At 39.7% G+C, this 26,204-nt stretch overlaps 1 protein-coding gene across 1 annotated transcript in view; it reads left to right on the top strand.

Annotated features, from left to right (window-relative positions):
• Positions 1–3,545: 3,545 nt before the first annotated feature.
• Ar (androgen receptor) overlaps positions 3,546–26,204 on the top strand; it is a 168,908-nt gene continuing 146,249 nt past the window's right edge. The window contains exon 1 of the mRNA XM_046440316.2: positions 3,546–6,187. Within this exon, the coding sequence (XP_046296272.1) occupies positions 4,680–6,187 (1,508 nt within the window). The 5' untranslated portion in view covers positions 3,546–4,679. The remainder of the gene's footprint in view (positions 6,188–26,204) is intronic.

The raw sequence follows: 26,204 nt of genomic DNA, 5'->3' as shown, positions 1-26,204 counted from the left end.
AACATTGTTAAATCAAAATTTTGATGTAGTATTTCTTTGATGAGTACATAAATAACCAAAAAATTCATAATAAAATAAAAACTAGTTTTTAAAAATAGACAAAAATTTTGAGACTTCATTTTAAAATGTACAAATGAAAAATAAACACATGGAGAATGCTGTATACCATTATTCTTTGGGTAAATGCAAATTAAATGAAAAATCTTTATCCATCTAGATTAGAATGCAAAAATTAAAAAGACTGATCATACCAAGTGTTGGTGAAGAAGTGTAGAACAGGAATTCTCATAAGAGAATTTAAATGAAAATTTAAAATGGTATAACAATTTCAGAAGAGTTTGTCAGTTTCTTAGAACTGTGACACACCCATTCCATAAATAAGTATTTTATTACCAAAGGGAAATGAAAGCATTAATCCATATGAAGGATTTTGTATAAATATCCATAGCAACTTTATTTGTAACAGCCTGAAACTGGAAAGAACTCAAATGTCTATCAGTAAGCAAATGGATAATCAAAACTGTGATGTAGCAACACAATGGAATACTGCTTAGCAATAAAGAAGAAAGAACTAAGTAGTAGTATATACAATAGCTTAGATGGATACCAAAGACATTATGCTCAGTGCAAGATAAAAGACAAAAAGTATGTATTGTGATTCCATTGCTATAAAATTCTGGAAAATCAAAAGTAATCCATATTGACAGAAAGCATATCATTAGTTGCCTGAGAGGGTGGAGTATAGGACAGGTGGAGAGGAATTACAGAAGAAACTTTTCAAGTGATTTACATTTTCACTGTCTTGATTAGGTGATGATTTCATGAGTCTATACATATATAATTAATAATTTTAAAAATTAACCATTTGTATGGCTTTAATATATGTAGTTTATTACATGTCAAATATGCCTTGATGAGGCTATTTTTCAAAAATCTCTGTGTAGAACCAACTGTGGTAAAATAAGAGTGGAAGGAAAGAGAGAATTTGCAGTGGGCCCGGTAGGAATAAATAGTGTCTCAAACTAGTTTGGCAGCAATAGAGATGAAAAGAGTTTGGTATATTTGAGAGATATTTAGGAAGTAAATGTTCACCATTTTCCAGAGGTCAGCTGATTCTAATTTTAAAGAGCAAGGAACTAAGGTAGATTCCATTAACAAAGCCCACTTGAAGTTGCAAAGACACCCATAGCAGAACTTACTCTCAACTAGACCAACCTGAGAGCACACCTCTAAATCTATTACAGTTTAAAAATTGCAAATGAAGGGGGAGGAGAAAGAAGAAAGCTGATATAAATACTGAATTTTTGTAATATTCTTAAATACATGCCTGTTTATCTTCTTAAAACAATGGGAGGAAAATAAGATTGAAGACATTGGATCAGAGTTCAAAACTTTCAAATAAAGTATGCATATGTCCCTAATATGCTCAAAGTAGTTAACTTTCCTTATAACACTTGTGAATAGTTTGCTCTACTTTTAAAAATGTGATCCATCACATTTTTTAGAATGCTTTCCTATTTATAAATTTGTTCTGTGTATATGATACCTTTAAATTGCTACATCAGCCTTCTAAAGGTAAGTAATATTGGCTACAATTTTCTGATGAGGAAAGTGAAGACAATTTTTGTGCTATAGAGACAACATAAACTTTAGACTTCTTCAGATGTAGGTTTGGCTGCCATTTATTCAAAAGGTAACTTAGGAAAAATATTCCTCTTCTTAATTTGTTCATGCCTCTTTTCTTCTAACTTCCTTCCTCCATCTTGCATTGTTCATTCACTGCCATTAACACCTCACTTTATTGTCAGACCTCAGAAAAGTAGTTCTTCTGGTTCTGAGATCTATGTTCAAGTCATCCTACCATACTTCCAGCTGACTAAATTCCCTTTGAGCAACTCTAGTTTAAAAGTTTGGTGGGCTTGAGGTTGTGATGACCATTCAAATAAAGTTACAAAATGTCTGTGCATTTGAGTTATATATTCCTATTTCCCATTACCATAAGGAATGGAATTTAGGCATATTACAATTTGGCATCATATGGACTGTAAGACTGCTTCTTTACCACAGGGAGGGATTTGTGAGTCTTCATCAAAAGGGGGGGGGGCGGTATTATTGGCATATGTCCAGGGAGGTCTGTAGCTATTAATGTCTAAGCTGACAATTTTTCACCTCCTCAGGTGAAAGGGTCCTCAGGCCTTAGTATTCTGGAATGTTCATTTATAGCCATTTACCAAGTGCCCAGGAGATTGACAGGTCTAGCTAAAATAATGAAGAAGGCTGGCTCAGGTTCTACTATTATGGAACACAGAACAAATTATGTCCTTGCTTCTACTTGTTCATCTGTGAGATAGAGCTGATCATGTCCACTCATTTTTGCCTTTCGATTTCAGTTACCTCTTTTGGTCAAGTAAGTAATGCCCATAATACTTCCCTGTGAGCAAGATAAAGCAGCAATCCCTCTTTTCTCTTTAGAAGTCTGTAATATTCAAGTCTTAGGGGAAAATCTACGTAAGCCTTTTGGGACACAGTGGTCTAAGGAATATAAAAGCTAGGGAGGCCAAAGGCCTTCCTGTAAGAAAGCATTGCTTACAGGTCTTCCCTTTTATTTCCTCTATTGTTACATTCCCACCTCCGCTCTATCTTTACACAGGGGCTGTGAAACTCCTCTGGAAGGAGAGTTGCACTCCCACATCACTCTCCACCCTTAGCTGCCAATCAAGAGGAAGAAAAGCAGCCCTACATAGGTTCTATTGCTTGGATAGTACAGTTCAAAAGTTTAAAATATGCAAAGACATCTTGGAAACTCCAAGAATACAAACAAACATTTGCAAAGCTCTGGACAAAATCAAGGGTCCACATGTAAATGGCAAGCAGTTGCTGTGTTTTGCGTGTTTGCCTGTTTGAGTGTTTTTGTACTGTGCAACTTTGGATAGGTGTGAACTGCTGGTTAGAGGCAATTCTAGACAGGAAGAGGTCAGAGAATACAGCAGGAATGACCTCTGGTTTCTAGGGCCTAGGGTTCCCAGAGCAAATGGCACCCTGCCATGAGGCCCAGTCTAGCTCCATGTGGTAATTGCAAAGGTTTCAGCAAGTACCAGCGGGCTAGGCTGTAGCTTGCTCCTTAATTTGTAGGAGACAATATTTTCATCGTGCTCCTGTAGCCCCTTCCCCTCACCACCCCAAGCCTCTGATTTGGTACTGGGCTTTGGATTCAAATGTGTTGAGTGCTGGCCTTCAGGAGATCCCGTAGCCCTGTCCTCAAAATAAAGCTCCAGGTTAAAGCTTTTGGCCTGGCTCCTGAAGCCCGGTATAGGAAAGTAAGAGGTATTCCAGGAGCAGGGGTCCTCCGAGGCTAGAGCGAACCTCTCTTGCCCTCACCCACGCTGTGCCAGCACTTGTTTCTCCAGAGCCACTGGGCGATAGCTTGCGGTGACGGGAGGGGAGAAAAGGAGAGGGGAGGGGAGAGAGAAAGGAGTGGGAAGACTAGGAGGCCGGCCTGGCGGGGGCGGGACCGACTCGCAAACTGTTGCATTTGCTCTCCACCTCCCAGCGCCCTCTCCGAGATCCCGGGGAGCCAGCCTGCTGGGAGACACGGAGGGTCCGGAGCAAACCTGGAGGCAGAGGAGGCCACGGAGGGAAAAAGATCTAGCTAGCCGCTCCAGTACCCTACAGGAGCAGAAGGGACGCACCGCGCCACCCCAGCCCGGCTCCAGCGACAGCCAACGCCTGTTGCAGCTCAGCGGCTTCGAAGCCGCCGCCCCGGAGCTGCACTTTCCTCTTTGGCGAAGTTTCTAAAAGCTGCTAGAGACTCGGAGGAAACGAGAAAAGTGCCGGGTAGGACTGACGGCTGCCTTTGTCCTCCTCCCCTTCAACACCCCCCCCCCCCACCCCAGGTCTCCTCTCCCGCAGCTGCCTCCGCCAGCTACTCTCGGTCTGTCCCCCCTCCCACAAACCCTCTCCCCTTCAACCCCGTCGGCCCAGCTCTGCCAGCCAGTTTGCAGAGAGGTAACTCCCTTTGGCTGCGAGCAAGCGAGCTAGCTGCACGTTGCAAAGAAGGCTCTTGGGATCTGGGCGACTGGGGAGCGCTTCAGCACTGCAGCCAGGACCTGACTCCTTAGCACGCAGGGAGGGCCCCTTGGTTCCCCACAATCCCCCTCTACCTCCTCCTGCTGCCCCCCCACCGCCCCCGTGAGTGCAGAGCCAGAGATCAAAAGATGAAATGGCAGGGCTTCAGTAGTTGAAAACAAAACCAAACAAAGCCAAAACAAAACAAAAAGAAAATAACCCAATTTTTATTTGCACCTGCTTCACTGGACATTGAATTTGGAAAGCAGAGGACCTCCCTCCCCCCAAGATTTGAGCATCTTTTGAATCTGTCATTCAAGTATTTTGAAACAGACTGTAAGCCTAGCAGGGCAGATTGTGTCCAGCGCGTGTTTTCCTCAACACAGGACTTTGAGGCTATCAGAACGCTTTTTTTTTTTAATTGTTGTTGTTGTTTGTGTGTTTTGGTTTGGTTTGTTTTTTTTGCTCCTGCAAGTTTTCTTCCCTGGAGCTTCCCGCAGGTGGACACCTAACTGCAGCGACTACCACATCATCTCAGCCTGTTGAACTCTTCTGAGTAAGAAAAAGGGAGACAGGGTAAGGGAATTAAGTGGAAGATTCAGCTTAGTTTAAGGATGGAGGTGCAGTTAGGACTCGGGAGGGTCTACCCCCGACCTCCGTCCAAGACCTATAGAGGAGCTTTCCAGAATCTGTTCCAGAGCGTGCGCGAAGTGATCCAGAACCCGGGCCCCCGGCACCCTGAGGCCTCCAGCACAGCACCTCCCGGCGCCCGTTTGCAGCAGCAGCAGGAGAGCAGCCCCCGGCAGCAGCAACAGGGTGAGAATGGCTCTCCCCAAGCCCACATCAGAGGCCCCACAGGCTACCTGGCCCTGGACGAGGAACAGCAGCCTTCACAACAGCAGTCAGCCCCCGAGGGCCACCCCGAGAGCGGCTGTCTCGCAGAGCCAGGAGCTGCTACCTCCGCCGGCAAGGGGCTGCTGCAGCCGCCGCCAGCACCTCCAGAGGAGGATGACTCAGCTGCCCCATCCACGCTGTCCCTGCTGGGGCCCACTTTCCCGGGCTTAAGCAGCTGCTCCGCCGACCTTAAAGACATCCTAAGCGAGGCCGGCACCATGCAACTCCTTCAGCAACAGCAACAGCAGCAGCAGGAGGTGGTATCCGATGGTAGCAGCGGGAGAGCTAGGGAGGCCGCTGGGGCTCCCGCCTCCTCTAAGGACAGTTACCTAGGGGGCAACTCGACCATATCTGACAGCGCAAAGGAATTGTGTAAGGCGGTGTCAGTGTCCATGGGCTTGGGTGTGGAGGCGTTGGAGCATCTGAGTCCTGGGGAACAGCTTCGGGGAGATTGCATGTATGCGCCGCTCCTAGGAGGTCCGCCCGCTGTGCGTATCACTCCTTGTGCCCCGCTGGCCGAATGCAAAGGTTTTTTGCTGGACGACGGCCCAGGAAAGGGCACTGAAGAGATTGCTGAGTATTCCTCTTTCACGGGACCTTATGCCAAAGGGCTGGACGGCGAGGGCCTGGGCTGCTCTGGCAGCAGCGAAGCAGGGAGCTCAGGGACACTTGAGCTGCCGTCCACTCTGTCTCTCTACAAGTCCGGAGCATTGGACGAAGCGGCAGCTTACCAGAGTCGCGACTACTACAACTTTCCGCTGGCCCTGGCTGGGCCGCCGCCCCCTCCACCACCTCCCCATCCGCACGCCCGCATCAAGCTGGAGAACCCGCTAGACTATAGCAGTGCCTGGGCAGCAGCCGCGGCGCAGTGCCGCTATGGGGACCTGGGAAGCTTGCATGGCGGAGGTGCCGCGGGACCCAGCTCCGGATCGCCCTCAGCAGCCACCTCCTCTTCCTGGCACACTCTCTTCTCAGTAGAAGAAGGCCAGTTGTATGGGCCATGCGGCGCAGGCAGCGGCGGCAGTGCAGGAGAGGCAGGGGCTGTAGCCCCCTATGGCTACACTCGACCACCTCAGGGGTTGGCAGGACAGGAGAGCGACTTTTCTGCACCCGATGTGTGGTACCCTGGCGGCGTGGTGAGCAGAGTGCCCTATCCCAGTCCCAGTTGTGTCAAAAGCGAGATGGGACCCTGGATGGAGAGCTACTCTGGACCTTACGGGGACATGCGGTAAGTTTCTCCTCCCCAAAACGTCACCTTTCTAGGCTCAGGGCACAGATTCGCTATGCATTCTAAGATAGCTAGCCACTCCTTCCCACGCGAGCATTTCTACTAACCTTGGCAGAACTCAGACTGGTTCCTTAGGAAGGGCTGCACTAAATCTGGAGCCCTCCCAGGGACTCTGGGCCCGCCAAAGTTTGGACCCGAGCATCTGAATACCTGCTGTGCGCACTGGGTGCTGGTTCAAGCCCTTTCATATTCCTCCACTACTCCCTTGACCATCTAAAATCCTCATTACCATCTGGTACTCCAGGTTCCACAGGCTTTAAATTAAAATTCGATTACACTGGACTCTTTCACAGATAAAGCCCTTAAGCCCGCCACTCCCTTTTACCTCCTTCTCTCAAAGTCCTGTAACCTCCATCAGAATGACCGCAGTTTTTTCCTCTTGGGGTCTGCTAGTGTTCACCTTCCAGTCTGTGCATGGCCGGTCTTGACAAAATAGAGGTAAAAGTGCTGGACCAAGTGTTTCCTAGCCCGCCTCCTCCAAAAGGATAAAACGGAATTCCGGGTTAGGGAAGCAAAAAGCCTCTGGGTGCTGAGGCCTCTGTGTGAAGGAGTGAAGTTCCCTTCCTTGGAAGCAACTGGGGATGTGTTCCAGGGTTGGGAGGTCAGCAAAGAGAATCCAACCAGGAACATTTGGAGCGAGTAAAAGGGCAACTTTCTTGGTAAAGACTGGACAAGATTTACCCTCACAGGTTTCTCAGCATTGGTTGACTTATGTTAGAAGTAGTTACTTCTTGGGTCGGTTGTCTCTTGTGAAGTGTTTATTTTCCCTGTGGATTATAATAGATCCACAGCCCCCTACTGCAGGTTTGCTTCAGACGTATAAAGAGATGAATGTTCTTTTAATGAACAATGTTACTAGATTTGAGTCTGACTTATAAAAGTGTTGAGAAAAAAATTTGTAAAGCATTTCCTGCTATTCCAGTGTGCTAAAAAATCTGTATTGGGGAGGTAGGAGTAAGGCTCTTTATTATAATACTTCATTTCAAGAACGTGCTTGCATTTTAAAACATGAGTTTTACTGCTAATAAAAGGAGTAAGGATTGTTAAGTAACCTATGTTCTATAATTTTGCCTGAGTTTTAATTAGGACATGAGAAATGTGGCCAGCAATTTCATCTTGTTTATTAAAGTATTTTCTTCACTGAAGTTTTTGAGCTTCTTGGAGACCATGTTGAAGATCTTCCCCCCCACCCCTACCAAGTTAAAATATTCGTTTATCTGGTGAGAGAGGAAGTATTGATTGGGGAATTAATTCTTCGGATTTCTCAGGTGCTGAAGTCCCTTGGACTTCTGTCTTACTTTATGTTTCTGTAGCAATTTTATTTTATCTATGACTTCTCCAGATTTTTTTGGTTAGACTTAGCATATTTGTTTGATGACTTAAATCTAACAATTTGCCTCCTTTCATTGATGATTCTATTCTTGGAAGGTTGATAGCACAGGGTCAAAGAGAGAAAAAGGAGGATAGGAGTTCATAAAATACTATTTTCTGTATTGTTGAAGAAACAGCTTCTTATCAGGCTTTACATCTTATTGGGTTTTTAAGGTTTGGCTTACTGGATTTTCAAAGTGTTCTTTTGGTATCATCAAAGTATTTTCTAGATAATTTACGGTGTTTATTTTTGCAATGGGTTATGCTGTGGGATAAAAGGTCTTCTTCATTTTATGAGAACAGATTTACTTGGTAGGGTTAATTTTTGGGGGGTTGTCATTAGAGAACAGAGTTCCATTTCTACTGTAATTTTTTTTCCAAGGGGAAATTGTCTAAGCTGCTTCTTGACCTACTGTGATGCTAAATCGAGTCACTGAAACCTTCCATATTCTGTATAATTCTCCCCTGTTGGGAGAGAGGTATGTTGATATTCACTCAACAGGGAGGAAACTAATAGTTCTACATATTTGTTTAGGGATAAGTGTCTTTGAAAATAGAACCTAAATTTTCAGTGAGCAGCTGCAGAGCAGGGAGTTCTTCCCATCAGGTATACGGTAAGCTTGGTGATTTTATCACAAATCTTAATGGAAAAACTTTTCTATTAGGAAGATCATCATACCATAATGCCTCCTTGACACTGTTCAAATTAATGAGCACAATTATAAGAATTTAGCAGAACCTGAATAATTTTTTTTAAATTATTTAATCTTTCCTGAATTTAATTGCTGCACTGGCTATAAGGAGTTCAGTAAAAGGGAAAATTGATGTTCCTGTCGTGTGGGTTGACAAATAATTTTCATTTCTAGAATATACAAAATCCTTAAGTTACTTTTTTAGGAAATTAAACAATTTAATCAGAATCCCTCTTTAAAAGTTGAAATGTTTTCTTACTTTCTCTTTCTTTCCCTCACTTTTTAAGAGCAGTTTGGTGAAATGCAAAGGGACTTTAAAAACCAAAGTCAGTTTTTTTTTTCCCTCTGTATTGCGTGTATTATGTGCTAAATTTGAGTTTAAAAATCTCAAAATTCTAGAATGCTTCCAATAACCTGTTAGGTTCCTTCTTTTCCAAGTGTGTGTGTTTGTGTATGTGTGTGTGTCATGTACATTAGTTGGTTAAGTGGAGGGTTTTTTAAAACTTTAGTTACTGCTGCAGTAACTCTATGTTCTTATATATCAACAATGTTTCTGCTCAAAGAAGGTCAGAAGACAGCAGTGGTCCTATTTTTACTTAATTTAGAATGTGGTTTGTGAACAGAAGGAATAATAAAAAGTGATGAAGCTTGTTTGCGACCCGGATGATATTTTATGGATCTGTCTTCTCTCAGAGATCAAACAAGACTATACAACTTTTTTAGCTGACCACTGGTCCACTTGACAGATGTAGGCCCCTTCATATCTCAGCAAGAAGCACAATAATATGGCAAACATTTTTTTCTTGGGAGTTGGGGCCGAAAGGAGACCATGTAGAGTTGGGATTTAGAGAAATTATCCAGAATGCAAAAAGAACATTTTAATTTTTCTCTTGGTTGTGCACTCCAGTCTCCATAATAGGTAATATTTTTAGTAGTGCTTTGAGATTGGAGAGTCCTGTCTTTAGCTATTACCTTTTTTCAAAATATGGAATTTTATCAATTCCTCCTTTTATTTCTGCTCCCCTCCCCAATTGTCAAGCAGCTTTTTATGTCTGTCTTATAAAGACTAATTTATCTGTTTTGTAAAGCAAAATTTTGCTATTTGGGCCTCAGTTTCTGATATCTGGCTCCAAGTAATCAGAATATGAGACCCAAATAGCCACACTGAGTGCACCCTATTTGTAAACATATACAGGAGGTAGCCAAAGAAGGACCCTCTTGCTTGTCCACAGACTATCTCTCTCAGCACAGCCAAAGGTTAACACATTGGTGGGGGATGTTTTCAGAGAAGCTTTCAGCCTTCCAATTGCAGGGTTACTTTGGGGTGCTTTCTTCCCAGCACTGGTTTTACCTTATCAAACTTTCACTCTTTGAGCTGCAAACTGTAAAATAATATATTGAATTTGCTGGCATATTTAATTTTCTTCGTTAATATTAATAATAACTTTCTCATATTATGTGTATATATATATGCTTTTAAAACTAAGAATTCCTTGGTCTCCTGACTCGTACAGTATAGTAACCAACCTTGGTGGGATCATGTGAGTTGAATGTAGACAGTTTTATTATTAATACTTTTATTGTTATTAACAATGGTTATATCAACACCACTGGTTTCATTTGGAACTATGTTCAAGCAGGGATCAGAATGCAGGCTGGTTGTGGCAAAGAAAGGGGCTTCTTTTACCATCGAAGCTGAAATCATAATTCTGAAAACTGAAAAACAAACAGAAAAATGGTTTCATGAGCTTGACTGGAGAGGGTAAAAGGAGATCTTTCTCTAACCCCATCTCCACCATTTTCTCTTTGTCTGCAGCTTCCTCGAGTGCTGCCTATCCCCGATTTTATTTTATTCCACTCCTTTCATGCTTCTGACATTGAAATATAGACTCTTCTTCCTACTTCTCAGGATATTTTTCTCATTACACCTATGGCATGCTACTAAAGAATTTCTTTTTTAAAAAATCTGCAGAGTAGCAGATCAGATCAACCCCAGCACCTCTCTCTTAAGAGTAAATGACATGAGCCGATTGCAAAATGAATAGCTGGGCTTTTTACCTTGAGGTTAGAGCCTGATTCAGTAGTTTCTGAGGGAGCGAAACTAGATGGCTTGAGGACTTGGAAATTTAATGAAGTATTTTGCTGGCTGCCTTCTTAGTCTTAGTGTCTCTCTCTTGATCTCTGTCCCTATCAGTCCACTGGCCCTGTTGATAACCTTCTCTTAGTCTCTGAGAATAACTGGACCCTTTCTCTTGCTAGACAGCTCTGTCTGGATCGGACTTGTGCAGTGCACCTAATCTGCAGGTGAGGGTACTCATTGGAAGTGTCCAACTGAGCTAACCTGCTCAAGCTCTGTGTAAATCAATCATTTGAAAACGATGGGAAAATCTTAAATAAATTATTCTACTCCAGACTTCCTCCCTACCAACATTCCACTGAGTCCTGGGATATTAATTCAGAGGAATTAATAAAATCCTAAATTCAAAGCTGACTTTAAAAAAAAAAATGCTTGTAAAGTTATGTGCAGTAATCAGCATTGATTACCCTTCATCATAGGAAAAATTTTATGAAATCCTAAAGTTACGTAGTCTTTTCAAAGAAAAGACTCAGAATTTTCCAGTTTATTCACTAGCCATTTTGTAAGTTTAAGTAGACCACGAAGCTGCTTAGCTATCACCTCTTTGCTAGGTGGGGGAATATAAATAGTTGCATTTTCTATGATATTTGTTTATCATGTGGGGAAACCTCTCTGGAGCAGAACTTACATCATTTTTCTTCTGGAAGCTTCCCACATGACTCTAATGCTTTAGATTGTTGCTCAGTAAGGGCTATACTCAGGGACGGCTGCAGAGAGATGATAGCTGACAATTTATTGCTTGTACACTCATGAGTGATACCACCCCTTCTCTCTCAAACAGATTACTGCTGACAACCTGCAGGCCATATCAGGGTTGAAGGTGGCTCATTTAGAAAAAATTATAGCATTAAAATTCTGGTCGCTGGAGAATGCTGTCAATTAAGATCACATAGTATTGAGTTTTATTTTGTTAGTAGTATTGAGTTCTAATTTACAATCTGTAGTATTCACCAATGTGAAGTATATAGTTTGATGGTTTTTAGTATACTTAGAGTTATGTGCAAACTACCATAATTTTAGAACATTTTAATCACCCCCAAAGGAAATACTGTGCCACTTTGTAATCACCTCCTTACCTAGACCCAATACTGAGCTACCACTAATCTACATTCTTTCTGTATGGATCTGCTTATTATAACATTTCATATAAATGGAATCAAGCAATATGGGGGTCTTTTATGACTCACATTTTCCACATAGAATAATGTTTTAAAGGTTCAAACTTATTGAAGCACATGTTAATATTTCATTATTTTTTATAGCTCAATAATGTTCCATCATATACCACATTTTGTCTATTCATCAGCTGATGTACATTAGGATTTTTCCAACTTTTGGCTGGTATTGATAATACTGCCATGAAAATTAGTGAACAAATTTTTTGTACAAATGTGTTTTTTGTTTTTTTGGGGGTATTACCTAGGAGTGAAATTTCTAGGTCATATTGTACCTCTCCATACTTTGTGAGAATCTGCCAAGCCATTCTCAAAAGTGGCTGCACCATTTTACAAACCCACCAGCAATATATAAGGGTTCCATTTTCTCCACATTTTGTCAATATTTACTATTATCTCTTTAGGATAGCTATCCTAATGGGTGTGCATGCAGTGGTATCTCATTGTGGTTTTGATTTGCGTTTCCATAATAATCATCATGTTCAGTATCTTTTCATGTACTTATTGGCTGTTTGTATACTTTCCATGGCAAAACTATCCTATCATATACTTTGCTCATTTTCAGGTGGGTTGTCTTTCTTTATGATTTAGTTGTGTTTAAATGTGTGTGTGTGTGTGCATGTGTTTATGTGTACACACACACATATATTCTTGGTACACGTTCTTTAACAGATAATTGTGAATGTTTTCTTATATGTTATGGGTTGTCTTTTTGTTTTCCTGAGGGTATTCATTGAGGCACAGAGTTTTAAGTTTCATAAAGTTCACCTTATGTATAATTTCTTTTTTGCCTATGATATTACTATTTTATCTATGAAGGCCTTGCCTGATCAAAATCACAAGGATTTATACCTATGTTTCCTTCTAAGAGTTTTATAATTTTAGCTGTTTGTATTTAGGTCCTTGATAAATTTAGATTTAATTTATATATGTGATGACAGTAGAGATCCAGATTCATTCTTTTGCATATAGATATCCAGATATGGTAGCATCATTTGTTTATGTTTCCCCATTTAACTATCTCAGCATCCTTTGTGTAAAATCAGTCAAGCATAAATGTGAGGGTTTATTTCTGAACTGTCAACTATATCTCATCAATCTGCATGTCTGTCCTTATGTCAATATTACACTGTCTTGATTACTGCAGGTTTTAGTAAGTCTTGAAATAACAAAATGTGAATCCTCCAACTTTGTTCTTCTTCAAAATTGTATTGGCTCTTGCAGTTCCCTTGAATTTTCATCTGAATTGGAATCAGCTTGTCGTCTTCTGCAAAGAGGCTGGCTGGGATTCTGATAGGGATTGTACTGGATCTGTAGATCGATTTGGGGAATATGGTTTCTTAACAGTATTGTCATCTAGTACATGATTATGTGATGTCTTCCTATTTATTTAGGTCTTCTTTACTTTTTTCAAAAATGTTTTATAGTTTTCAGAACATAAGTTTTGCGCTTCAGTTATTAAATTTACTCCCAGGTATTTTATACCACTATGAATGAAATTAAAATTATTTTTCTGATTTTCTTTCAGTATTGTCCATTGCCAATGTGTATAAATATAGTTAATATTAATTTTAAAATATTAATCTCATAACTGCAACCTTGTTGAAATTACCTGAGTGTGAATATCTCTGGAATTACTGCCCTGAAAGTTGAACTGCACTTCATTTCATCCTTTATGAATGCTGTATGGAGACACTAGTGTCAGTTTTACTCAGGTGCCTTTTAGATCTGGTAATGCCATCCCCTTCCTGGATGAAGAGGACAATGTTTCTGCATATTTAGCTCTTTGGGAAACAGCAGAAATGAAGCCTAATTAGGTTTGTATTGTTAATAGTCTTATTTTTTTAGAATTTGGATTCGGGAACTATTAGCAAGGGAGTAAGGAATAATTATGATTTCTATGTAGAAAAATAACATGAAGAAGTAACGAAGATAAACTAGGCCACAGAAATCACTAGTTATATTTGGCTTGTGTTTAGGTTTGTGTAAGCAGCTGAAGTCATAATTTTATGTTTTTATATGTTGTCCTTTGAATAAAGTAAATGTCACCACTCCTTCTGGTGTGTATTTCTGGATGGAGAAATGGTTGATTTACTGTCATGCAATTTAGGTTTCTTTTCAGGAATGCACAGCATAGCCATGAAGCAGAAATAAAGTTCTTCTCTACAGGGGCTGAACTTTGGCCTCATTAATACTTTAGACTAAGAGTCATAGCTATAGCTGTAGTGCTCTGATAATGAGAAGTGAACTGCAAGCTACCGAGCAAAAAGGTCCTATTTGACCTCATGGCTAGCTTTAGAGATTACCTCAATAAAGTGTCATTTAAAAAATCTGTCAGTCAACCACTTTCCATTAAGCACCTGTTGTATGCTTAGCATCTGTTAGAAGGAGGCACATTAAGGAAAGGGAATACAATTGAGAGAGAATTTTGAGGTTGCTGCTTTGCAGGAGCATTCAAAAAAAGAAAGAAAGATAAAGAAAAAGAAAAGAAAGGCAGGACTCTGATACTAATAGGAAGTGATGGTAGTTTTTCTTTTCTTCTTTTTTTTTAATGTAGGCATTCTACAAATAAATGGACCGATATAGACAGAAGTGGCCACAACTATGTATTACCTGTGGCTGCCTCTAATCCTTTATGGACATAGGTAGGGACATGACTGAACTCAAGCAATAAATCTATCTTGAGGTCTTGGTGAATATTTCAAGCAATGGGACATTATATCTCTGGAAAGATGAGTGAACTATCACAGGGGTTGAAATCTATTTCTGCTTATTCAACAGTGCTACTCTAGTCAAGTTAATTATTAGTTTCTTCCTAATTTTCTTGGCTCTATAATTGCACTTGCTGAGAACATGTTTTGATGTCTTTGATTGGACAAGTCTGTGATAATATGAGTAATGAACTAAAGTTGAAGGTGATTAATGAGTCTTAAGTTTTGTGTGAGAGCCAGTGAAGATGCCAGTGTGGTGGACAGATGAAGAGTTATTCTTCCGCTTGTAAGTTTTCCATTAATTTTAGTGACTTGCTTTGAAGCTCTAAATAAATTGGGGTTTTGAAATGTTGGTAAGGGAAGTTCAAGGAGTAAGGGACACATGATAATCGTTTTCTTTTAAGAGCTTTGCTGAATTAAATGATGTAGCTTTTTGAAATGGCCCACCACCTAATCTTGGGCTACATTTTCTAAAGATTGAGTAGGTTCCTGGCTTGTGAAATGTGGTCCCACTATGTGGCCACTAGGGGGACTACAAGTGTCCCATGACTGGATGTCCCTGGGAGTGGCCAACCTCCTTAGGTGGTTTCAACATACAGCTAAGGCTCAGGATACTTTGAACCAGAACCCCCTAACATTTAACAATAAATAAGCTACTATGGTATTTATTATTTTATGTGGGACGTTTTTTCCAAGAGTTTCAACCATTTTTTGGTAATACTAATTGACCCCTTGATACTGTTTTCTGCATATAGATCAAGGAGCAGTTACAATTTGCACTTTACAAAATATTTTATATTCCTCTATTGAATTTCATTCTTATTTCTGCCCTATAGAAGTGGCCAGAGTTTAGAGTAATATAATACTATTATATAATCAGTATTCCTATTATAAATATGCTCAGAGAGGCTAGGCAACATGCCTACATTTAAACAGCTTCAAGTTGGCAGATATGGGGTTTCAGTCTGACTCTTTTTCCAGTCATGTTTTACTGCTTATTGCAGACTTTTTACTTAATAGTTAGGAAAGATGAGATTCAGAGAGGCAAAGGAATATAACTGGTATCAATAATAGAAACTGGTGAAGGTTTTAAGGCTTTTAGATTTTTTATCTACCAATCAGACTGATGGGTTGGGTTGTGTGAAAGTTCTAGGTGTCAATATCCTTGCTGTTTTACTTTTCAGACTGCATTTATTCAACAAATATTCATTGAGCATCTACTATATGCCAAATTCTGCACTCAGCATTGGTGATGCAGCAATAAAAAGGCAGACAAGAATTTCCTTCATGGAGCAAAAAGTTTAGTGAGTGGAGACGTAGAATATATCAGAGGGTGATAAGTGTCATGAGGAATAACTTAGCACAGGGTGGGAGGTAGATGATGATGGTAAAAGGGAATATTTTATATTTATTGTTCAGAGAAGGCCTTACTGAGATAATGATATTTGAACAAAAACCTGAAAGAAATGAGGAAGTCAGCTATGTGGTTATCTTGGGTTAGAATACTGTAGGCACAAAGGCCCTGAGGCAGGAGCACAATGTGAAAAGGACAGTGAGGAGGTGCAAAAGCCTGGGGTATAGTCAGTGGGGAGTGATAGATCATGACACCAAACTTATGTGGGGCATAATTGGTATTCCTTAGGACTTTTGATTTTACTGAGATTTTGAGCAAATTAACATGATTTGACTTATACTTCAACAAGATCCTTCTTCATGATATCTATTTGTTTACTTTGCATATGTGTAGAGTAGAGCCTGTGGGGGAAAAAAGCAAGAAAGGAGGTTAAGCTACTTCAGTGATCCAAGTGGGAAATGATTGTGGCTCAGGCTAAGTTAATAGAGGAGATAAGAAATGATTTGATTTTAGATGTATTTTGATGGTAGAGCCAACAGCATTTACTGACAGATTGGATATTTATTGTGTAAAAAAGAAAGGAGACAAGGATGATTGCCAATTTTTTTGTCTGAGTGACTGGAAAAATGAGATTGCCATTTATGAAATGGTGAATATTTATGGAACAGGTGGATGGGATGGAGTAGGAATCAAGAGTTTCATTTTGGACACGTGCAAAGTTTGAATTATCTGGTGAAATCTTGGTGGCTTCTTGTCAATTTAGTTTCTTGCAATGCCCTCAACTTTCCTGTTTTTTAAGGAGATTAAAAGGAATCTTTGCAGATCCCCAAGGCTGTGTTCTGTCTCCTCCCCCTTTTATTTTATAGTGACCTATAGAATGACAGAGACCTATCCCAAGTGAAACAACAAGATGGTGATAGAACTAGGGCATAAACTAAGTACTTTTGGATTCCAACTCTGTGGCTCTTTTCTCATTGTTATTCTGAGGCCTCATTCAGGAGAGTGATTCCTTTCCTTCTTGTCCCAAACTTTGAACCAGGTAATTAAACTAAATAATTAATCAAGAACTGGCAAACTACATTAATTGGCTGCTATCCCCAATCACACCAAATTGTCATTATCATTGTGTTTTTACTGAACCACATATCAAAATAAAATAATGCTGAAAAACATTGAGCTTTGATCAAAGCTGGGACCTATTGAGAACATGAACAAAAATGGCCTGATATGCTAGAATTTAGAATTTATAGATTTTTAGAGACCATCTTGTCTAGATAGCTCTTTTTATATGTGAAGTACCTGAGGCACAGAGATAGAAAAGGACTTAGCCAAGGTCACACAATCTAGTGCCTGAGCCTGGTCAGAGCCTGTTTTGAAGGTTAGCTGTATGTTATTTCCTTAGAAAGTTTATATTGGAAAAGTGATTCCATGATCATAACAAAGAATTATAAGAGCAGTTATAGTAACAGCACTTAATGTTTTAGTAAATCAAATATTGGAAAACCACACACATTGGCTGCTACCACTAGTCACACCAAAGTATCATGATTATAATCTTTTTACTGAACCACATACAAAAAATTTAATCCTGAAAAAAACACTGAGTTTGATCAAAGCTGGAACCTATTAGGCAACCTAAACAGAAATGAAGTGAAATCATAGAATATTCATTTAATTCTCACATTGAACTGGAGATATAGGTCTAGAGACGTTAAGTAACTTGGCCTAGTTTCACACAGCTAGAAAGTAGCAGAACTTATGTGCATCCCCAGGAAGTCTAGCTTCTAACCTCGAGGTTCTAACCACTCTCCTATACCAGCCATTGACCTTTACCATCCAAAAAGACTAGTGACTGAGGTGACTTTATTATACACTATACTTATTATATTACAATGCTCCTCACTAAGTAGTTGAGTAGTCTGAAGGTCAAAGTGGGGGTAGGGACAGAAAGGAGTAATAAGAAGTAGATAACTTATGATAGGGATTTAAAAACAGGATTATATGAGTTATTGAAAGGGCATAGAGATCCTTAGGTGATTGAAAATTCAAAGCCCACTACAATCCTGGCCAATTCAATGTCTGCTTAAACAGGAGAATTATCAAGGTAAGAAAAGGCAAACAGTCAATTTTGAAACTTTTTTTGTGCTTTACATGTGTTAATTAATTTGATCCTCAGAAAATTTCCAGTAGGAAGCTGCTTTTATCATTCCCATAATACAGATGAAGAAATAGACACACAGAAAATAAATAACACACTCAGGATTATAGAACAAATAAGTTAAAGAGGCTGTATTAGCATCTAGGCAGGCTGGGGATGGGTTTGGGACTCAGTGGTAGAGTGCTTGCCTAGTATGTGTGAGGCACTGCATATGATCTCCAGTACCACATAAAAATAAATAAATGAAATAAAGGTATATAAAAAATAATCTAGGCAGTCTAACTCCTCAACTTAAGCTCTTTTCCACTACATTTAGGGAAAGGGCAGAAAGTTTTCAAAATGTAAAAATACTGTGCCTGAACAAGGATGAGCAACTCTCGTTCTTAACATACACAACTTCTCTGAAGGGTGCTTAGAGAGAAAGATATTTACTCAAGATCACATGGTGAGTAAGTAGCAAAAAAGTCTTTTGAGCTAAAAACTCTAGCTAGGTAGACCTCTTTTCACTCTATCATTCTGTATCCCTTCTCACAATGACTTGTCTCCTTCCATTCCTCTGCCTATATCAACCTGCCACTTACCTTTAAAAACTGACTTTTGCCATCAAGAAGATTATGCAAAGATTTGGGAGTATAAACAGAGTCTATCTCCTTCCAGAGATTGGCAAAAGGAAATAAATGCCAGTAAAGGTAAGCATATGGAGTTTAAAGTAAGAAGGAGAACTTCCAAGTTACCAGCAAGTTGCTTCCTTCATCTCACTAGGCCCAAATGTGTTGTATATACAGGATTTCATAGGAAGTTATGAATGCTGATGTCAAATAACATTTTTGTTACTATGGAAATGAAAGCTGCCTACTGCAAAAGTATGGCTACTGTGAAAGTCTGCATCTACCCAGGTTTTCTTTTGAATAAAGTACAATCTTACTGCTTACAAAATGGAAACAACTTCCACATTTCCTTTTAAAATTGCCAGTGGCTGAGGGAAATCACCTTTGCAAACTTGTCATATTGGGACACTTCTCTGAACCATCCTCTAACTTCACATTAGGTGAGGAGATCACATTAACTACAAGTTGAGAGTAAAGTTGGAAATATTTTATGTTTGATGTTTGGTGGCAAAAAGGATTCCAAATCATGTTTTATGTGTGTTTACTCCGCCCACCCCTCCTTCCCTTTTATCTTTGTTTAAAAACCAAGGTTAGCAAGTGTGTAGGCTGTGGGAGTTTCCAATTGTTCATCTGAAATCTGTTTGATCAGCCTTTTAAATAAAAAAAAGTTAGACTGAGATATTTTACTTATCTAATAATAGACCAAAAATCTTGACCATGCTCTTATTTTCAGATGGCATGTTGTTTGATTTGGACGTTTACTGGGCCTTGGTGAGGTGCTGGAATTACTCAAAATATGCCAGGTCAGATGTGGAAATGAATGGGATGGACTCTTCTCTGAGGACATCTTACCCTTTTAGGCTCAGAGTTCCCCATCAGAGCTGACCTCACAGTGTCTGAGAAAAGACAAGCTGGAGACTTTGAGAATTAGGGGGTGGAGGGATGTATCATGTGCCAAAATGTTCTCAGTCTTTCCCTCTACTGAAGTTCAGATTCTTATCACTTCCTACCTGCTTAATGCAGTGACCTCATGTCTCCTCTCTCTGCTGCTCTCTAAATCATATAATATTCATGCCACCAGACCTTCCAAAAGTTTCCTTCCAGTCCTGTCAGTATCCTGCTTTAAACATCCATTAGACAGGCTTGGAGCCCTGTCTGATTTATTTCAATATTTTCAGTGTTTGGCACAGAGGAAGCCTTGCTGAGCAGTTATGTAATACATGAATAAAATTTCAGCTCCTTGTGCTGGGGGTGTAGCTCAGTGGTTGAGCACTCTCCTAACATGTACAAGGCCATGGATTCGAGCCCTAGTACCACAAAAATCGGGGGGGGGGAAGGGGGGGAAGCTCCTTTCCATTTGCTTATAGGTTAAAGTCCAAATTTTTTTACTCTGGTGTTCATGTCTCTTCATGATCTGGCTATTTTTCCAGCTTGAATTCCTATAATTCCTGTACAAAAATCTTAAATTCTAGCCAAGTGGATTTAGTCACTATCACTTTAAACCACCCACACTCTTTCTTTCCTCAAATTTGTTATTTTTTCTATTATCCATTTAACCTTGAATTCTGTCCCAATTTCAACAGTGTCTGTTTTCTAAGCTTAGTCCAAATACAGCCTCCTTCAAGAGAATTTTCTCATTCCCTATCCCAAGGGGAAGTGATCTCTATGACATGATATAGTTGAAAGAATATTGGTTTCAGTTTCCTCATTGTAAACTAGGACTAGAAATCTGTAGTTTATAAGATTTTGAGGGGAGATCAGCTGAGTTGATGGATATGAGGTACAAATGAAGTATCAATGCTTATAAATAAGTTTGTCCCTTTATTCTTTCTTCATCTGTAGTACTTGATCCCTTGAACTATAATTATTTGCACGTCTGATAAAGCCTTCTAACATACTTGTCCTTTAGGGCAAAGGTTGTTTCGTGGATATCTCTGTACAAGATCTCCAACACACAGAGCTTAGAGTGTGTTACATAGTAGATGTTCTTTATTAAGTGATTGTCTAGAACAACTGATGGATCATAAGTTCCATTAAAAGAAATATGGGATTCAGAATAAAAGAGATGATTATCTTGCTCTGCTAAATTCTAGTATTTGCAACGTGGTGTTTAACTCCAATATTCATGGGGCATTGAATCTTGTAAAGCATGGAGGAAATGAGATGCTGGAATAAATATGGTAAGGGAGGCAGGGAGAAGTAGACATAACTAGTATCTCAATATATCCTAAACACTGTCCTGGAAATAAAATGGATATTTTTTCTGTAGTACCAGAAAACACAACATCAATGAGGACAGATTACAATTTAGTAAAGGGAAAGTTTATCTGAGAGTGATTTCACCCTAATTGAAAGTTGACAAATCAGAGCAGATGAGCTTTGTTTAGCTTATTCAGTGTGCCTCTGTGTGTGTGTGTGTGTGTGTGTGTATGTGTGTGTTGAATCACTTGCTAACATTGCACATGCAAATTCAGATTTTTCACCTTTGGGAATGAAAATCTGGCAATACTTGACCTTCATTCCTGCCAGGCAATGATCTGATGGAGGTGAAAAGCCACTGCTCCTCTTGATAGAGCATTAGCTTTCCAGTTTGCTCAAGCACCAATAACCTGCTTTCTTTACTGAAGTTACCTTACATTTACAAATTTAAATTTGCCATCCATGTCAAATCAGAGACCTGGGGAATCTTGAGAGGCTTCCTGACTCCAAGAGCTTTTGCACTTTATGCAGGGGGTGGCTAAAAATACAAGGGTCACTGAAATCAGAGCAAACTTAGCTTTTAAATCTGGCTTAGCCATCTATCAGCCGTATGACCTCAGGTGAGTACTAACCTCTCTGATTCTCAAGATCTTCCTCATCTGTAGAATGTGCTCCTTACAAAGTTATTGTGAGGATGAAATAAGGCAACTTAATTAAAAGGCATGACACTTCAGTAAGTGCCAAAACATAAGTTCCCTTTTTCTTATTCATCACTCCTTGTTTATTGGCAAGATGGCATAAGTAGTAAATTCACCCTCATTGAATGCATTAAAAAAGAGACTGGACCTTTTGGGAACCATGTGTAGGGCAGAGGTTTGGACTCAAATGATTTCTACAGTCACTTCTTAAAAATTTAAAAACTTATAAATTACTCCAAAATGCCAATCTAGATGATTTTATAATGCCGTATGTAGCTAGGGATTTTGAATAAGTAACAAAAGAGCTGAAGGGTCCTTGAGAAAGAAACTGGGGACAGGGCGAGCTAAAATAAATGTTTAGACTGACATTTAGGCATAGGCTTTGGCATCTAACAGCCTTTGGTTTAAATCCTGGCTCTGACTCTTGCTGGATGTGAATTCTGGGCCACTTCACCTCTCTTTTCCCTTATTTCTAAAATTAAGATATTAATCTTTTCCTCATTGGTTTTGGTGGAGAAAAGTGAAATAATAAATATGAAACATCTAGCCCAGTACCTGGCCCAGAGTATAGGCTTGAAAAGTTGCACCTGTCCTCATTATCACCACCATGGTTATTATTAGTATTATTTATTAGACTAGATAAGTAGAGTTCAGGGAAACTACTTCAGCTATAATACATCAGCTTTTTCCTAGGCCACCACTACCCAGCCCTCCCTTTCACAAAGCTCCCAGTTTCCCAAATGCTTTGGCTAGAATGTAAGTGTGAGGTCATTGCAGATAACAGGGAGCCTGATTTTCTTTGGTAATGCAAGTCATTAAGTTTCTTCCCTCCATGCAGCTGAAGCTCTTTTTACTAGTTGATGCTTGCTTCAGATTGCATGACTGAGCTGGTTTGAGAAGAGAGGGAGAGTGAGAAGATCTTTTCTCAGCCAGAGGTCATGGTCCTCCACAGGGAACAGAATGACCCAGTGCAGAGTCTGGGCTCTTAGTGAGTTCAGATCCTCTATTTTTCTATCAGTCACTCCATTACACACATTCGTCCCCTTCCCCCACAAATCACTGGATGGTAATTTCCTTGACTTCTTCTGTGGCCTGGAACCATCCCCCTTCTTGTCCCTGTGATCCACACAGCTGGCAAAAGGCAGACAGCAGAACAAAAACAAGCCTTTTAGCATAGAGAAAGGGAGATTCACAGCAGTCCTGAATTAGCTTGGGAACCTCATGTTAACAAAGGACCTTCCTGACCTCCTTGCAACACCCCAAACAATTAAAAAAGATTTTTAATGGCTGTGTCTCAGAGAAACTCCTTGCCTAGATATATTTAAAGATCTGCTGAGTCATTTAAGAGCAGCCTGAGAGATCACAAGAGGCAAGGACTGTATCCCAGTCTATGGGGGAGTAAGTGGAGAGGTGAAATCTGTTTGGTTTTTTTCTCATGGGGATGAAAAAACATGACCCATCTCTAGCCCACACAACTCTAGGGATCACCTATTAATACTTCTTTTTTTATCATATTTGGGCTCCTCAGTTTATAAAAGAGTAAGAGTGAGAGGTGGAGTACTTTAATCCAGTGTGTCTCTTATCTGGAATTGTAAATGTGCCTGTTATTGGTAGCCAAGAGTGATGTGAAAATGTCATCTTGATGTGTTCATTTCCCTCTTTCCTTTTCAGTTTCTGGTCACATGCATTGTTACCATGGTGCATGCCAGTTGCTGGAAAATTATATATTCACACACACACACATGTATTTTTGTATACACATGTACATTCACATATGCATATGTATATATATATATATATATATATATATATATATGCATATACACACATATTTCTATATGCACACATACATACATATACACATATGTGTGTATCTATCTATCTGTATGCACATACACACACATATATCTTGTTTTACTTTATTCTCCACTGCACTTCTGAATTAATTAGTGTAAAAATCAGCAGCTAACTATAGTTCACTGTAGGTACGCATTGGGTGCCCTTAGAGCCAGTTGTCTCCATGGTTTTCATCCTGTTATCCTGCAGATCTGTAAGTTGGTAGAATCCAGAGCTTCTCCTTGGTCCTGGCCTCTTTGAACCCTGTCTGACAGACCTGAGGCTTCTTTCTTTTTCAGGGCATTTGTTCTTCTCTTTGTTTACCTACTCCATGTTGTTTCATTTTCTTTTCCCATCTCTATCATATTAGTCTGCCTCTCATATCTGCAATAGCCTCCCACTCCACTTTCACAATGCCATCTCTATCACTACCATCTAAACCTTCCTCACAGCCCCCTTCTTCTGCTGAAATCACCTCTGGGCAGAGGATTCAGATTAGACCAGAAAAGATGATTCCTGGAAGACTTTAAAAATATTAATTATTAAGAGCTTTTATCATTGGTCACATTGAGTTGTTCACCAGCCATGCTAAGGACCTAGATGAAATCAAGTAAGCTAAAAGTTGCTCGGAGCTGGTAGGAGACCTAGTTATCTGCCTTTGTTTGTATTCAGTTTTTAGATGGTTTTCAGAAGGTCAAGTGGGAGGGAGGCTTTGGAATAGCCAGTTGATATGAGGAATGGGGGAGGATGGGAAAATGGGAGTGGAACCACTGGACATATTTAAGCCTAAAATATTACAATCTCTAGGAAGTATATCTACTTGAAAATCCATCAAGCATATTCAGGCACATAATTTCTTTTGATTCTTATAAGAAGCAATATCTCCAGTTTGTGCATAGGAAACTAAGACTAGTGGCAATAAAGGGATATTCCAATGAAAATCAGACTAGAAGTGGTAAAACTAGGATTTGAATTTTTATCGTAGGTCCATTTTTTTTAAAGATTTCCATTTTTTGTGTGTGCAGGAATTAAACCCAGGGCCTTTCACATGCTAAGCAAGAGCTCTACCACTGAATTATATTCTAACCCTACAGATTTGCTGCTGAATAAATGAATGAACAAGTACATATGTGCACTGGGATCATTCTTCCCAAGTTTTGATTAAGGATTTGGTCCATCCTTTGTGGAACATTCTTTTAATTCTCAGCAATGCCATTCTGGTTAAGTGATAACATTTTTTCATTAATTCACTAAGTAATTCTTTCATTCATTAATGCATTTCTTGAATGCCAACTTTGTACCAAACCCTGTGCTGGATTCCAGGGTTACAAAGAGGAATAAGAAACCATCTCATGACTCAAAGATCTCATGGACTGGAAACTGACATTTCAGTAATAAACATTTAATCAGCTGCTTATGAAATGCCATTAGCAAAATCTCAAGTTATATCCATCATACATAGTAAGTATGACCATCATAAGAACGGGGGTGTCTTTTTCTTGAGAGATGATGATGAAGTCTTATGAGTAATTGCATTTTAATCTAATCTTGTCTTCCAAAGAACAGAAGTAAAGTGATTCATCCTGTTTATGCATGTGCTGTGTATTCTAGTGAGTGTGTGTGTGTGTGTGTGTGTGTGTGTTAGAGAGAGAGAGAGAGAGAGAGAGAGAGAGAGAGAGAGAGAGAGCGAGCGCAATGGGGAAAGGCTAGATGCACGATAATGGACAGGAACTGGGAAATCCCTGAATAGGATCTATGGTTGACTTAGGTTCTCCTGGTGAATTCAAACCCCCTGTATTTCTGTTGTACATAAAGGGTAAGGGTGTCAAAGATTGTTGTATAAGAGCTGATTTTAGATTTTTTCCAAGTAAATAGTTAGCTGACTGAAATAATAACTCGTTTTGAAAACCTGACACTCAAGGCACTTTCCCACCATGGTAATCAGTTTCTGGTCAAATGTGTCCGTTTTTGATCATTTACCTCTCAGTGCTAGGTGCTGTTAGATGTTGTCTCTTTTCTTGTTTAATCTTTACTCTGATACTAAGTAGTTCTTATGAGCTCCATTTTATGGATAAGGAACTGAACTCCACAGAGTTCAATGACTTATTGAAAGTTACACAATGAGTACCTTGGTGGATATGGGATTTGAATTTTGATTTTTCAATTTTTGTCCTCTGGTCTCTGCTGTTTTCACTATTCCAAACCACTTTAGCTTTATTTTTCATAGAGGCCATTAAATCTACCCTCCATTAGCCAAAGCCTCTTGCCTCCCTTCAACATAACTCTTCTCTAGCATGTTCTTAATAATCCTCTGAAAAGGTTTTACAGCCTTCCTGGGTACTGTGGCTCAGAGTCTTAATCAAGGCTCTTAAGTGCCTTGGTTAACTGTAAAATGGAAAATCAAAGTCACAGCTAATTCAGGAAAAATGAGTTTGGGATGTGTATTTCCTGGGCAACTTGTCATCTCTTTTTTATTTCTTTAGCTTCATAAACTTACCCACAATGTTCCCTGAGGACTAGGAGTAATGGGGATGATGGAGAAATGCTTCCTTCTTTTCCTTTCCAAGAGTCCTTCAGCCAAGTGCTACACCTCCTCCTACTTCCCTATTCACTCTGCAGAGATGGCAATGAGAGGTAGACATGAGTGCCTTTCATCCCTGAGTTCATGACAGAGCTTTCTTTCCCTCTGGCTCGACTAAGGTAGGAGGAGAAGTTGAATGGCTACCAACCAAGAGTACCAGGACTAAAGAAGAAGCCTGAGGTCCTTGAAAGAACAGTGGACCTATGCTTAAAACACCAGACTTTGTGGGTTACTATCTGCATTCCTTATCTGTAGATTAGAACATAAATTCTAATTTTATAAATGAAACATTAATTCTAAAAATATTTTGTAAACTTGGAAAGGACTTACAGATTTAAAGCATAGCTGTGTTTATTATCGCAAACTGATGCTATATTTTGGCAACCAAACCTCATCCTCTTTATCCTAAAATCCTGAGCATGTGTTGTTTCAGGGGT

The sequence above is a fragment of the Marmota monax genome, unplaced genomic scaffold, assembly GCF_021218885.2.
Source record: "Marmota monax isolate L192 unplaced genomic scaffold, Marmota_monax_Labrador192_F-V1.1 WCK01_AAM20220418_F8-fsc00134, whole genome shotgun sequence".
Taxonomy (NCBI): Eukaryota; Metazoa; Chordata; class Mammalia; order Rodentia; family Sciuridae; genus Marmota; species Marmota monax.
The sequence above is the reverse complement of the archived record's forward strand: the minus strand, read 5'-3'. Positions and strand labels throughout refer to the sequence as shown.